At 37.8% G+C, this 16,579-nt stretch overlaps 1 protein-coding gene across 1 annotated transcript; it reads right to left on the bottom strand.

Annotated features, from left to right (window-relative positions):
• Nucleotides 1-253: 253 nt before the first annotated feature.
• Nucleotides 254-16,191, bottom strand: LOC131370041 (transmembrane protease serine 9-like). The gene is made up of 11 exons (XM_058417075.1): nucleotides 16,041-16,191; nucleotides 14,283-14,303; nucleotides 13,704-13,866; nucleotides 13,227-13,495; nucleotides 12,727-12,866; nucleotides 12,368-12,626; nucleotides 7,702-7,722; nucleotides 2,916-3,078; nucleotides 2,432-2,700; nucleotides 2,026-2,171; nucleotides 254-1,953 (listed from the first exon to the last, which is right to left on the bottom strand). Exons 1-11 carry the CDS (start codon nucleotides 16,099-16,101, stop codon nucleotides 1,693-1,695), a joined length of 1,773 nt encoding a protein of 590 aa, XP_058273058.1. The 5' UTR covers nucleotides 16,102-16,191; the 3' UTR covers nucleotides 254-1,692.
• Between the last annotated feature and the right edge of the window lie 388 nt (nucleotides 16,192-16,579).

The following is a 16,579-nucleotide window of genomic DNA, read 5'->3' as shown; positions in this document are numbered from 1 at the left end:
TATAATTGCTCCTGAAAGTTTCTTCTCAAGAAACTGGCATTTAGGATATCTCCTAAATGCCAGAAATGGAAATGGAAATGGAAATGATCAGATTTGCATACTTGCTGTTACACTCACACAATACAAACTCCAAATTCCCCAAGCAATTTACAAGAAGATACTGCAACACATGGAGTATAGCTACTAGGGACTGCAGAAAACTGCTGTTCAATGTGAAACTGTGAGACAGTGAAAATGTGCTGTTCACACATACTTTACTGAGACAATTCTTTATTGACAGTTCTTCATTTAAAATTGGTCCGATTGATTCCTCTAAATTTTCAGGGGAAGAAATACCCTACAGGCTGCAATTTTACCTACCAACTACCTTCAATAACTAGTTTCTACTAGACATTACTTCATGTCACACAATGTGTATTGTTTACTTAGCCACTCCTCTATAAATACACCTCTACTACACAATGAATAATGTGTTATTTGAGCTTAGTGTTTATTCTGCAGGTAAAGATGACAATAGTCTAGTAGATAAATCAAATTAAATATATGTATTGCAGTTAGACACGCCCCGTGTAGACTTTGACAATCTGATTTTTATCTTTATCCTATGATACTACATTTCTATTCCTATGGAAGCTGCTTTATCCATGTGACTCCACCCATCCACAGAGCATGAGCATCACTGTGATTTGAATGTTCTGGCTAGACTGAATGTAAATTATGTAAATCATATGCCAAGGGCATAAGATCTGTACACAGCTGACAAGCCCTTTTGGAGATATCTTTAGGAAGCTACCTAAACCACCACCATCAAACACGAGTTGAGGGAATATCTTTCAAGAAAAAAATTGTGTTAATCCTATTATTACAGTTACAGAGAAATATAGAATCTTAGCCAATGTACAATAAAGTTAATAATTCACTAAAAAGCTTTATGTTGCTATTAATTTGCCACCTGTATTTTCACTCTCTGACTAAAGGTTTTTGGACATCATCATACCCATATGTGTGTCTTTGCCAAACTGTTAACACAAAATTGTCTAGAATGTCTTGACTTGTCTAGCCACAGTAGAATCTGAATGGTCTGCACAGAGCCTTGACCTCAACTCCACTTAACTCTTTTGGGATGAACTGGAAGACTGAACAAGTGCACCTTCTTGTTCTTGTGCACAGAGTTCCCAGAAGAGGGGAAGAAAGAGCAAAGGGTAACTAAATCTAGACTGGGATGTTCATAAACACATCTGAGAATCAGATGTCCACAAACCATTGACCATATATATATATATATATATATATATATATATATATATATATATATATATTGTAGACATATACATATATCTTTTTATTGAAAGACACTTTAAGTATTAATTGAGCTAGAAATATACACATACAATGTAATATCTCACTATATTATGAACAAAAGTTAATTACATTATGAAAGTTTTTTTAAATAATGACATTTTCATTTCAGAGCAGAAGATTAGAGAAACAAGGAGGATCTTAGCAAGGATACAGACGAGCTGAATGGCTTTTTCGCTCAAGACTGTAGACAAAGTGATCTTTGTCATTATTAAACATGCAGATTAACTGCATCTTGAAGTAAGAGCAACTGATAAATATAAGACGTTAATTAAATACAGTAATATTAGTTCATTCCTTTTATATATGCATATGTGTTTAATTTGACTGACATCACTGGAAGTTGCAGAGGGAGTAGATGATGGTCAATAAAAGGATCAGACAGAAGAGATTGGGGGAGCAACAAGTGCTGTTTGCTGTAACAAATCCAGGATTGTTGCTGCTGATCCTGCTGTTAATCCAGTCTTGGTACTGAGATACTCTGGTGTACACACCGGGGAAACCGGGTAAAGCACAGCCATAGCCAAAGCTCACAATCCCACCCTGAATCCAGACTCCATTGTTCGTGACCACCAGTGGACCTCCAGAATCACCCTGCATGGACAGCAAGCTGTTAGCTACATATCTACTTGTTCTATTTTCTTTGACATATGTTGAGTTTCTTACCTGGCATGAGTCTTTTCCTCCCTGAACTAAGCCGGCACACATCATATTGTTGGTGATAGAACCAGATCCATATGCTATCGAACAGATACTGTTACTGACAATCGGCACCCGCACCTCCTGCAGGGTTTGAGGGGACGGCAGATCCACTGTGAAGATCCGGCATGAACTTTAACCAGCATGCTTTTCATGTAAATGTATAGTTTATAAATTAGAAAAATCTAGTTTGGTCTGATCAGCTACAACTCACCAAAACACAGAACAAGCTGCTCAAACTAGGTAGTTTTTAAGTTATTTGTCAGTATCCTCATTATTTGAATAAATTAACCAATAAATATTTGAGATTTTTTTTAATCAAATTGAATTAAACTACTTAAACATGCAATCCACTGTGTGTGGTCATATTTACCTTCAGAAGCAATAGTACCAAATCCTGTGACCCAGACATTAGTACCACCAGGAAAAACACTGCTGCTTTCTGCAAGGCACACCGGCATGACATAATTGTTGAAAGTCACTGCAGAAGAGAGCTGGACCAGGGCAATGTCATTGTTTTTGGTTTTATCATCATACTTTTGGTGGATGACAACAGTACTAGCGCTTCTTTGCTGCTTATTAGGGTTAGTCCCCTCCAGACTTCCCATTCCTAAATAGATAGTGATGTCAGATGCTCCAAAGCTGAAAAAATTAGAAAGGAGATATTGAGACTGATATTATGATGTAATTTGTCACTCCCAATCCCAAATCTCCATATATTTCATATTTACAATTAGCACTTATAATCTACGTTACAGTAAACTATGAGATATGTGTTGTACACTATGAAAATGCAAATACCTACATTATTGTTCTGTAGTAATGTTAGACTTTGGCAAGCACAGCTCTGTATATACCTTTGGAAACAGTGAGCAGCTGATAAGACCCAGTTCTGATTGATCAGGCTGCCTCCACAGAAATGATAGCCTCTTGCCTGAATGCTGACCTGCCAAGGCCAGGACCCAGGAGAGGCATCTTGACCACCCACAATCTTGTTGTTCAGTGGAGGCTTACCACACACTGGGAGACAAGAGGAAGGTCACAGAAACACACATCCTTATTCTAATTTTAAGAATAACAACCATTATTATATTACACAGCAGACACTAGATTGTAAAGTGAAAGACATTTTATTTTGAGAATTTTTCAAACCACTGATATTAGTGGTCATCATCTGTTTTTAAGCATCATTTTGGGTTACTCCTGATCTGTGGAAAATCACCTAGACATTTACAGTAAAAGGGTTGCCAGGTAGTTAATATTACAATTATTCTGGCAGTTACACCATACATTTATTGTAGTTCTTTTAGTTCATTTGCTGTCTTAAATAAGCATAAATAAATAAAACTAAGCATAAATAAATTTAAATGTGTACAGAATTCTATGGACATTGCCTAGCACTGTCTTTTACCTCTAGATTAAATGTTGCTATTTATGTAATAATTACTGTTATTCTATGCCTTATAACAGCATTTGCTCCTTTGCTGCTCTCACTGAATATTTAACTAAAAATGTGTTTTAGATGTTTTACAGTTTTATTTTAGAATTACAGGAATGTTACTGTAGCTATATTGTATAGTATTCACAGAAATACAGGTGAGATACAGCATCATACCGGTTTGAACACTGCTGAAATTTTTTGTTGTGGATATCTGTCCTTGTCTAAGAGGATTACTTTTCAATTTAAGTTTTATTCACAACAGCAAGATCTTGCCCTCCCTGTTTTGCGTCTCTGCTTGTATAGCAACAGCATCATGGGTTTTGTTTTTGTTTTCAGTTCTCTTTGATATACTCTCCACCCCATCTTATTATTGGCTTACGTCATTATTTTCACCGGTTTCTAGTTTGTATTCACCCTTTGTGTGTGTGTGTGTGTGTGTGTATTGTATACGTGTGTGTGTTTAATGTTTTTTGAACTTTGTTTTCCTAAACTGGATCAAATTCTCAGTTTGATCTGCATGTACCATTTGAAATTTAGTGTTTGCACTGGTTTACTTTTATATTCGATTACACCACAGTATTGAACATTAAGAGACATTATAGTTAATGTTTTGTTTACATTTCTTAGATTTTTTATATATATATATATATATATATATATTTTGTTTATTCTCATAGTTTTCATAGGTTCTTTATATTTATGCTCCCTTGCTTTACATTACTACACACTAATACACTAAGGCAAATTACCCAAAGTTTAGTGCAGGAATTGGGATCCGTGGGTTTTGAAATGAAGTTTATGGATTTTTCACAGCAACCTCACCAGACGTAGCTTCTCTACACTTAGGGAAAATCACATACTATACATTTCATGTGTGATTATATGAGGAATCACGTGTTGTGTCCTGATATTGAATTGAAGTGAAGTCAAGTAAACGTTTTTAACAACATTTGGACTACTCATGTGAATGATCTCCCCTGCATGTTAAAAAAAATTGTTTCAGACGTGTAAAACAAACCGTGTGAAAAGTCTGATAAGTAAAAATGAATTATCTATGTAGAAAAAATGTGAAAAAAAAACACATGCCCTACATTAAATTAACTAAAAAAAATAAGAGTAAATAATTTTTTTTAAAAATGCGGATAAAATCTTAATGTGAATCAAACAAGGAAAAAAATGCATAATACACTATATTGCCAAAAGTATTCGCTCACCTGCCTTGACTCGCATATGAACTTAAGTGACATCCCATTCCTAATCCATAGGGTTCAATATGACATCGGTCCACCCTTTGCAGCTATAACAGCTTCAACTCTTCTGGGAAGGCTGTCCACAAGGTTTAGGAGTGTGTTTATGGGAATTTTTGACCATTCTTCCAGAAGCGCATTTGTGAGGTCACACACTGATGTTGGACGAGAAGGCCTGGCTCTCAGTCTCCGCTCTAATTCATCCCAAAGGTGTTCTATCGGGTTGAGGTCAGGACTCTGTGCAGGCCAGTCAAGTTCATCCACACCAGACTCTGTCATCCATGTCTTTATGGACCTTGCTTTGGTCACTGGTGCACAGTCATGTTGGAAGAGGAAGGGGCCAGCTCCAAACTGTTCCCACAAAGTTGGGAGCATGGAATTGTCCAAAATGTCTTGGTATGCTGAAGCATTCAGAGTTCCTTTCACTGGAACTAAGGGGCCAAGCCCAGCTCCTGAAAAACAACCCCACACCATAATCCCCCCTCCACCAAACTTTACACTTGGCACAATGCAGTCAGACAAGTACCGTTCTCCTGGCAACCGCCAAACCCAGACTCGTCCATCAGATTGCCAGATGGAGAAGCGCCATTTGTCACTCCAGAGAACGCATCTCCACTGCTCTAGAGTCCAGTGGCGGCGTGCTTTACACCACTGCATCCGACGCTTTGCATTGCACTTGGTGATGTATGGCTTGGATGCAGCTGCTCGGCCATGGAAACCCATTCCATGAAGCTCTCTGCGCACTGTTCTTGAGCTAATCCGAAGGCCACATGAAGTTTGCAGGTCTGTAGCGATTGACTCTGCAGAAAGTTGGCGACCTCTTCGCACTATGCGCCTCAGCATCCGCTGACCCCGCTCCGTCAGTTTACGTGGCCTACCACTTCGTGGCTGAGTTGCTGTCGTTCCCAAACACTTCCACGTTCTTATAATACAGCTGACAGTTGACTGTGGAATATTTAGGAGAGAGGAAATTTCACGACTGGATTTGTTGCACAGGTGGCATCCTATCACAGTTCCACGCTGGAACTCACTGAGCTCCTGAGAGCGACCCATTCTTTCACAAATGTTTGTAAAAACAGTCTGCATGCCTAGGTGCTTGATTTTATACACCTGTGGCCATGGAAGTGATTGGAACACCTGATTCTGATTATTTGGATGGGTGAGCGAATACTTTTGGCAATATAGTATATGTGTAATAACTCAGCTGATCACTACAGTTTTATATACTGTATATGGTTGGCATGTATGGTAACTCCTCTTTGTTTGCCACAATAATGTAACTTCTGGGACCCCCGCCCTATGCGGGGCTCGACCCCAGACGCCCGTGGTGCGTGTGCGCACGCCAGCACACGGTGTAATGAGACCCATGCGCAGGATTCAGCGAAGCACTGCTTTTATTACATTTAAGACGCGATACAGGGGAAACAAACGTAACACAAGACATGGCGTGGTTAACTAAACTAACCAAAACCTAGACCTTAGCTTGGACATGGAACCTAGCAAACAAAACCCCAACAGAAACCACGGTACAGATAACAATCATGGACAAGGACACGAACACAAGGATCCCTATTCATAGGGGTAGACATTAGGGCTAATGGGATACAGGTGACAATCAGGATAGGAATAGGAAGGGCATAACAAAAGACACACAAAGAAGCAGGCTTCCAAGGTTCACCTGCCAGCGCCCTCTCTGGGCCTGGCAGGGAACTGTCCAGCTGTTCCTGACATAACCCCCTCCTCTAAGGCGCAGCTCCCGAAGCGCCCAACCTCCGCCTAGGGGACGCCTCAGGAGTAGGCGGAAGATGTAGTTCATAGAGGGGAGATGCAAGGCCTGATGTAGTTCATAAATGCAGTCTACGGCGATGCCCCAGGTCCCAGGGGTAAGTTGACATCCGGCCCTAGAAAGAAATGGGAGGGAAGCGTCTTCCACCCGTGGTGCCGAGCGACGTCCTCCACGGAAACTCCATCGCGGAGCGGCATCCCCGGCTGACAAGGTGGTGGAAGCCCGCCTCCAGTGGGACCGATAAAAAGGGGGTGTCCCCCATGGCCTGAAGTCGAGTGACATCCTCCTTGTAAATTCCCTGGGGGAGCGACGTCCTCGACCATAACGAAGATGGGGACACCTCCCTGGGGAAATGGGGAAAAGGATCCGCCGGATGCCATCCACCGGTTGTCCAGGGCTCTAGCCAGCAGACTGCAAATCCTTACCAAAGACAGGAACTAGCTGGGAATCCCGCTGGGTCTCAGAGAAGGTCCATGATTCTGTAACGTCTGGGACCCCCGCCCTATGCGGGGCTCGACCCCAGATGCCCGTGGTGCGTGTGTGCGCACGCCAGCACACGGTGTAATGAGACCCATGCGCAGGATTCAGCGAAGCACTGCTTTTATTACATTTAAGACGCGACATAGGGAAACAAACGTAACACAAGACATGGCGTGGTTAACTAAACTAACCAAAACCTAGACCTTAGCTTGGACATGGAACCTAGCAAACAAAACCCCAACAGAAACCACGGTACAGATAACAATCATGGACAAGGACACGAACACAAGGATCCCTATTTATAGGGGTAGACATTAGGGCTAATGGGATACAGGTGACACAATCAGGATAGGAACAATAGGAAGGGCGTAACAAAAGACACAAAGAAGCAGGCTTCCAAGGTTCACCTGCCAGCGCCCTCTCTGGGCCTGGCAGGGAACTGTCCAGCTGTTCCTGACAAATAGAGTACAGTCCCTTTTTTAACTGTGCACACATGAATCACACTCAGAGTAACTTCTTTAACAATAATAGACTGAAAAGATGAATATGATCTTGGACTTTCATTCATCAAAGACAGAGTTCAAATTAAAGTTTATGTTTACCTAGACACCACCATGAACCTGTTCACAAAACCGGTAAATCATGAGATGCAAGCAAACAATGTGGGGGTGTGTGCAGGTTGAACTCACCATCCAGCTGGGAGAGTGAGCCTTAGGGAAAAGAAAAAGCACAGTGTCAGAGAGTTTTGACATTGCATTTTCATCATTTTTGCTTACCATATACGTCATAAGGAGGAAATATCATGCAGATTAGAATAGAAAATCATGAGAAACCTTTATAGTGAGAATGATTATTGATTAAACAGGTCTCTTTTTACAAATGAGGTTGTAACTACTTCAGCCCAGACAATAAAATATCTGACTACGATTTTGAACAAAGCATCACATAAATCTTTCAGACATGGTTTATGGAAGTAAATAAACCAGTATGAATTATATCATAGGACAGCTTGTGTAAAGAATATAGTGCAAATTCACTGACAAAAAAAAAAAAAAAATTGTAGATTTACAAAATGAAACTACATTATCGTTTGCGACAGTTGTGTAAGACAAATTATTTTAATTACAGTAAATTACAATTTACAATGGGCCAGGTGAGCCAACATGTTTTATAATGTGCATAGCCTAAAAGCTCCAAGGCATATAGACTACAGATGAGTAAATAAGTGCTTTCATTCTGTCCTTAGTGCTCCCCCCCCCGCCAGTGTTCAGAAACAAAGGTCTGTGAGTCTAGATGACGTGCATTCATGAAAATGTACGTTTATTCCTTTACCCATTTAAAGGAGGATATAATATGTTTTTAAACAAATATCAAAAGACTGGATTTATTAGACTACCTTTATTAAGCATGCAGATTTATTTAAAAGCAACCTCATTTGTATAAATAAATATACGTTTTGGTTTCTTTACAAAAAAAAACAAAAACAAATTACTTGTACATCTCAGCAATAAATAGCAATCGTGATATCTATTAGAAGTTTTGCCTTAAATATAATATATTTAGAATATCATACATTAAATGCCATACTCATCAGAATCAGCTCTTCCTTAACACCTACCTGTAGCATTAAGGAGTACAGCACATACAACATAGACAACTTTCCACAAATAAATATCCATCATCTCGTGTCTCCTACGGTGTCAAGTAAACATCTGTCTCTGGATGGCCTGTGTACGTACATTTGCTTATTTTACTCACATGTAAAGTGTAACCTCCCCACCTACGTCATCTGTTAACACTTCCTCGAAAAAGGTTACTTCCCACATTGATCTAGAACTAGTTCCCTCAGCAACTTGTAATTACTAGGTGAAGGCATGAAAGCTACTTAAAAATAGTATTTCAAACAAACAATGAAATTGGGGTGTTGGCCTTCCACAGTAGTTTAAGGTTTAGCCTACTCTAGTTACTGTGTGTGGGTGTGTGTGTGTGTGTCTTGTCTATTGTTGATAGATTCACCATAAGATGTGTAAATAAGTTTATTTACTGTTGGAACATGTGGTCTCTGCCTGGGCAGTGGAACTGATTTGGTTGAGCTGTCCATTTGGAAAACACTTGTTCCACTCATTCTCCCACGCTTAGGATAATTACAGCTTTCTTTGTAAAACAACCGTTTAGGCTATGGCAATGGTACTCTCATAATGGTGGATGTGCTGTACATACTTCGGTACCTGATGCCGCCACAGACCTTTGTCACTAGCCTGTGCCATTAATGTTTCCTCTGTACAGCCCAATTCATTAAATCTTACTGCATTCCATATAAAGCCTCATTCTCAATTGGTGCTCAGAGAGGGATAAGATGAGACTTGATTTCGCAAAGCTTCTGAATCTGGCTTTCTGGAATGCTGGGAAGTAAAATACAGATCAGAATAAAATTTTCATTTTCGTTGTTAGAAAAAGAAGGCGTATCACTGTATTTTTGAAGTGAACTTCAGCAGTGAATATATCTAAGACACGTTAACAATGAAAATTATAGTAACGTTGTAGCAACACATTAGCAAAGATTTCTGTAGTGCTTCTCTGCATTCCAAGCAAAATACCGTTAATTAATATAATTGCATATACAATAACAGACAAATTATAATAACTACCTTTCTGTACACACTGATAAACCCGGCAGTGATGTAATATATCTCTGTAAATACTCTCTGTACATTCGTTTGTATAGTCTGCACATAGATATGTATATTCATATAGGTATATAGGTGTGTGTGTATCCCTGCATATCCATCCAGCTGTAAAGTTATTCATATTTATTCATATGTATATTTCATACTCTTGCATACACTGTAAATTCATCTATATATAATTTCTGTATATTTCTTATTCTGCACATTCATATATATCTGTAAATTTACAGTTATTCTGTACATTAATTTATATATTCTATGCACAATATCCATCCTTGCTCACTTTATACTGTATATTCATATATATATTTGTAAATCCAATTTATGTATAGCTTTTATTTATATATATCTGTATATATGTTCATATTGCACTGCTAACTTGCACTTCTGGTTAGATGCTAACTGCATTTTGTTGCCTTGTAACTATGTGCAATGACAATAAAGTTGAATCTAATCTAATCTAATCTAATCTTGTGTGTAGACAAGCCAAAAATAAGTTAATGTATGACACTATACACTGATATTCATCTGAAATGTTCTCTTTGAGTTCTTGCTTGGTTTGCATCGGTTCCTGAATGACAGTAATCCTGGAGGTCTACGTACTACTGCAAATGGGCACAATGAGAAACACTCTGATGTTTGTCTTCATGGAATGCTTTAAGGTCAGTTAATTGGTGTGGTTTAAGCACCAGTTTGACACAACTGGTTTACAAAAGTGGGTAATATAAGCAGAAACCCCAGGTTAAACTACAGTCACCCCAGTCCCCAGTCCAGGAGAGAGCGCTCAGGCTGAGTGAAGGAGGTTTCAGCTGAACACTTCCCATCATTTCTCCATTTTCAAACAGACCTCCACAATTTCATACATACACCAGTAGATGGCGCCAGTGGAGCAGAGCTTACATGCCGCACTGCAAGACTCTTCTCTCTTCTGCCACTCAGGTGATGGAATGAACTTCCACTAGATCACAGAAAAGCTGAGTCACTGCTGAGTCTAAAGTCCTTCTACTTCCTTAAGTTCTTAAATTAGCACTTAAACATGTGTGCTTTTCCTGATTTATATTATTAGTTTTAAATTGATGGTAATTCTTAGTCTGTGTCCTTGGGAACCAGTTTCAGAATGTATTAATTGGTAGAGACTCCATGGCACTCCTGTAATTTGGTCTGCCAAATGTCATAAATGTAAATGTAAATGATCAGATTTACATACTCGCTGTCACTGTTACATTCAGACAACACAATTGGAATATACACCGATCAGGCATAACATTATAAGCACTGACAGGTGAAGTGACTAACACCGATTATCTCCTCATCATGGCACCTGTTAGTGGGTGGGATATATTAGGCAGTGGGTGAACATGGTAACATGGCAAAAATGGTTCAAGAATGGTTTGATGAGCACAACAACGAGTTTGAGGGGTTGACTCGGCCTCCAAATTCCCCAGATCTCAATCCAATCGAGCATCTGTCGGATGTGCTGGACAGGCAAGTCTGATCCACAGAGGCCCCACCTCACAACTTACAGGACTTAAAGGATCTGCTGCTAACATCTTGGTGCCAGATAACACAGCACACCTTCAGGGATCTAGTGGAGTCCATGGCGCAACAGGTCAGGGCTGTTTTGGCAGCAAAACGGGGACCAACACAATATTAGGCAGGTGGTCATAATGGTATGCCTGATCGGTGTAGCAGCTATTACACTACGGACTGCAGAAAACTGAACTGCTTTACTTTAAGATCCTGTAAAAAACTGTAGTGCAGTTCATAAGCATTACTTCACTGAATGAATATGATTTCTTCAAATCATCAGAAGCAGAAATAACCTTTAGTCTTGTGTAGTGTTTATTTTTCCACTCCCCTTTAAGTACACCATTAAATAATTATCTACAATTATCCATAATTAACAGCAAGCATCTAAAGGATGTGAGGTATTTCTGCTGGTTTTGACATTGGCTATAAATAGATTTCTAAAATGAAATTACTGTCTGGACTAACGATTGTTAACAATAATAGTATAATATAATAGTAACTGTATTGCAATTTGAGAGTAAATAGTGTATATTTAGTGTATATCCCATTAATACAGTTCTAGAGTAATATAGAATATTTGCCAAGGTACATTAAAGCTTTTCTCATGGCTCATAGTGGCCCAATGATTTACTAAGAGGTGTTATGTTGTATTTACTTGCCACCTGTATTTACATTCAGAAAGCATATCTAAGGTCAGATGTCCTCAAACATTTAGCCATTCACTATATATATTGTTGGATTAAATATAGTATGTTTAATTGAAACACACTAATTATAAATTGAGCTAAAAAAAATAAATGTAAATAATAAATAAATTGTGCAATTATTACTTTTTTGCATGCTAATAATATTTTTTATGTATAATGTGATAAATCACATACTGTACAATGTAATACCTCACTACATAAATGATAGGAAAATGATAACTCACTGATTTATGGATTAGCTTCCTCTATTACATGTCATTCAGAAAGATTTTAACTACAGTAAACTTGTGGTGAATTCTGTTTTGGTCAGTGAAGAAGGCAACATAGATGGGTAAGAGCTAAGTATGGATCTTCTGTAAGACATTTACAAAATACAGTAATATTAGTTCATTCCTTTCATATGTGCATATGTGTTTAATTTGACTGACATCACTGGAAGTTGCAGAGGGAGTAGATGATGGAGAAAAAAAGGATCAGACAGAAGAGATTGGGGGAGCAACAAGTGCTGTTTGCTGTAACAAATCCAGGATTGTTGCTGCTGATCCTGCTGTTAATCCAGTCTTGGTACTGAGATACTCTGGTGTACACACCAGGGAAATTGGGTAAAGCACAGCCTTTGCCAAAGCTCACAATCCCAGCCTGAATCCAGACTCCATTGTTCTTGACCACGAGTGGACCTCCAGAATCACCCTGCATGGACAACAAGCTGTTAGCTACATATCTGCTAGTTCTATTTTCTTTGACACTGTACTGTGAGCAGAAATATTATGACACATGAGTTTTTTTTTACCTGGCATGAGTCTTTTCCTCCTTGAGCTAAGCCGGCACACATCATATTGTCTGTGAGATATGTATATGATTGTGCACAGACACTGTTACTGATAATCGGCACCTGCACCTCCTGCAGGGTTTGAGGGAACGGCAGAGCCACTGTGAAGATCCGGGATGAACTTTAGTTTGGTCTGATCAGCTACCACCCACCCTAAACTTGTATACCTTTCTATATATATATATATATATATATATATATATATACATATCTTTTCCTAAGTTATTTTATTATTCTGTATCTGTAAATAAATGTTTTAAGTGAGATAATTGTATAAATATATAATCTGAAATAAATGGGATTGTTTAGTTGTTATATTTTATAAACTTTTTTATAGTGCTTTTATAGTCTAGCTAAGCTAGAAAAGGTTTGTTTCTTTACTTTATTTTTTCAAATCAAACCAATAAATTGAATTATTAAACTACTTAAACACGCAATCCACTGTGTGTGGTCATATTTACCTCCAACACCAACATAACCAAATCCTGTGACCCAGGCATTAGTACCACCAGGAAAAACACTGCTGCTTTCTGCAAGGCACACCGGCATGACATAATCGTTGACAGTCACTGCAGAAGAGAGCTGGACCAGGGCAATGTCATTGTTTTTGGTTTTATCATCATACCCTTGGTGGTTGATAATAGTACTAACGCTTCTTTGCTGCTTATTAGGGTTAGTCCCCTCCAGACTTCCCATTCCTAAGTAGATCGTGATTTGAGGTGCTGTATAGCTGAAAAAGGAAGAAAGGAGATATTGAGACTGATATTATGATGTAATTTTTCACTCCCTATCCCAAATATATTTTATATTTACAATTAGCAGTTATAATCTACTTATAGTAAACTATGAGATATGTGTTGTACACTAGGAAAATGCAAATACCTACATTATTATTCTGTAGTAATGTTAGACTTTTGTTAACACAGCTCTGTATATACCTTTGGAAACAGTGAGCAGCTGATAAGACCCAGTTCTGATTGATCAGGCTGCCTCCACAGAAATGAAAACCGTCTTTCTGAATGCTGACCTGCCAAGGCCAGGACCCAGGAGAGGCATCTTGACCACCCACAATCTTGTTGTTCAGTGGAGGCTTACCACACACTGGGAGACAAGAGGAAGGTCACAGAAACACACATCCTTATTCTAATTTTAAGAATAACAACCATTAATAATACAAAAAAAGGAAAGCCATTTTATTTATACATTTACATATAATATTTTATTCATATTTAAAATACTTTTAGTCTTCCCTTTTTAAGCATCCTCTTTGGTTAATACTTATCTTTCACAGTAGCTACAGAAAACAATTTTAGAGGAAAAGTTGCAGAAAACTGACCATGTATGAATTTGTGGTGTGTGTGTGTTAGCACTCTTCTGCAAATTCTGTCTAATTAACTTTAAGCATTATGCTGAGTTGAAGTTTGGGTTTACTTGTTGATGTTATATTACTGCAAACATGTTAGTTGACAAAAAGTTAAATCTCGTATTGTTTTAAAAATGATGATTCAAGAACTTACCATCCGTCTGGGCGAGTGAGCCTAAAGGAAAAGGAAGAGAGAAACACAATGATCAGAGCTATATCAACAAGATCAGAGAGTTTATCAACTGTATATTTCTAAATACATAAATATAATTATGCACCATAGGGATAAATATTATTATTATTTTTATTTATTTTTTTATTTTTTTGTAAAATCCAGAATCACAAGCAAGAATCACACAGAAACACAAGGATGTTATTGCTCCAGACATGACAATGAAATCTCTGACAATGATTTTGAACATGTATTTTTGTAAAACTTATACAACAAAAACATACCATTAGTAATTGTTTATAGTGGTGAATAAATCAGAATCATTCATTTCTGCCTATAGGACAGTTTGTGTAAAGAGTATAATGCAACGTCACTGACATAATAATAAAAGTATAGTCAATTTAAAAAAACAAACAAAATTCAATGTTATTTTTTGCAGTTGATCTTTTGCCACAGTTTCTAATCCCTTTGTCCATGAGAAAAATAAATAACCATTTTATTTGGGTGGATTTAACAAATTACAATTACATGTAAACATTTATACTTTGATTTTGGTGTATTTATTAAAAATGAATTATACACGGGGGTTTAGAAAGTGACTATATTGGTAGGAGAGTGTTGGACATGGAGCTGCCAGGCAGGAGACAAAGAGGAAGGCCAAAGAGGAGGTACATGGATATAATAAATGAGGATATGAAGCTAGTGGGGGCAAGTGTTGAGGATGCAGAAGATAGGGATAGGTCGGAGAGAGATGATTCGCTGTGGCGACCCCTGAAGGGAAAAGCCCAAAGAAGAAGAAGAAGAAGATACACAGGGGGTTAGAGAGAAAATGCAGGCATGCCAAGAAAAATACATCAAATAAAGATACACTGTGTATCTCAACAGAACAAAAGCAAACAAAACAAAACAAAAAATGCCTTCATTTTGTTTGCGGTGCTTCCAGAAAACACCTACATTTGGTTTTCTACCTCGTTTTGGCAGATTAAAGCAAGAGACTACTGGTACAACTAATAATTCTTTATTATTAGCAGTAGTAGTAGTGGTAGGGGTAGTAATAGTATATACATGTGGCATAATGTTTTCAGTGTTTTTTCTGAGATCATTAAGACATCTCAGGAATGGTGGTTTGAATGCTTGAAGGATGATTGTAATAAGCAGATGAACTGATTAGGCTCGCTAGGACATCAGTGCAAAACAAGATGTTTGAAATGTTTGAAAGTTTTTGTTTCTTACTATCTGAAGTATATTACATAAGTTATAGTATAGCCAATTACAAGATTACAATTAACCGAATATAAGATACTCTAACCTATCTCTAGACATTGCTTTACTTACTGTAGTTCAATGGTCATAAGGACTGATAGGAAGTTTGTTAAGAGTGGAAGCAGTTTAAACAATGTTGTATTTTTAAAATATCATTCAAAATCATTTTTTCTCTATTTAGAAGCAAATCAAAGAGATTTCCAAGTAACTGCTCTTTAAAAGTATGTATCATGTGTTCAATATCATCAAAACACTAGCTTTTTGGGTTTTATTAAGTATGCAAACTCATTATTGTTCTGAGTGATAACTCAGAAATAAATGTTAACAACTAACTAGCAAGATATACATAAAAAGAATTACATATAAATGACCCTGTTCACCTGTAGCGTCTTGCCATAATTGTAATACATGATTACTGTAATATGTGATTGAAAGTAGCATTCATCAGCACCTGTACTACACAACCTTTTCACCTACTTGTAGAATTAAGGAGTACAGCACTCACAACGCACACAATGTTCCACAAATTAAACCCCATGCTCTTGCGTCTGCTCTGGTTTCAGGTAGTCTTCTGTGTCTTGATGTCATGTCTTGTTATATGCAAACAATGTCTTGTTATATGCAAAGCCCATGAAAACTGTAACCTCCCATAAATTTTCCAGCTGTTTTTCACTTCATAATTTGTCACCTCATGGGAGGTAATTTCCCACACTGATAGAGAACTAGTTCCCCCACTCCACATATTTATCTTGTAATTACAAGGTGAAACTAAAACTGACTGGGTTTTGCAAAAAAAAAAAAAAACCCCTCATACCATCCACACAGTCATACAATAAATTACAAAGCTGGGAGTGTCAAGTGTCAGGTGACTACTTTCACTGCTTTGTGAAAATGTCTGTCTGTAAATTAAAAGAATTTAATAACTTAATTTTAATTCAACTGAAATTAACTGGTGAGACGGGCAGCTGATTTAACAGGTTGTTAGTACATTAATGTTCCATTAATATGGAATATAT

Source organism: Hemibagrus wyckioides, linkage group LG02, assembly GCF_019097595.1.
Source record: "Hemibagrus wyckioides isolate EC202008001 linkage group LG02, SWU_Hwy_1.0, whole genome shotgun sequence".
NCBI lineage: Eukaryota > Metazoa > Chordata > Actinopteri > Siluriformes > Bagridae > Hemibagrus > Hemibagrus wyckioides.
This window is presented reverse-complemented; position numbering and strand designations above follow the sequence as displayed.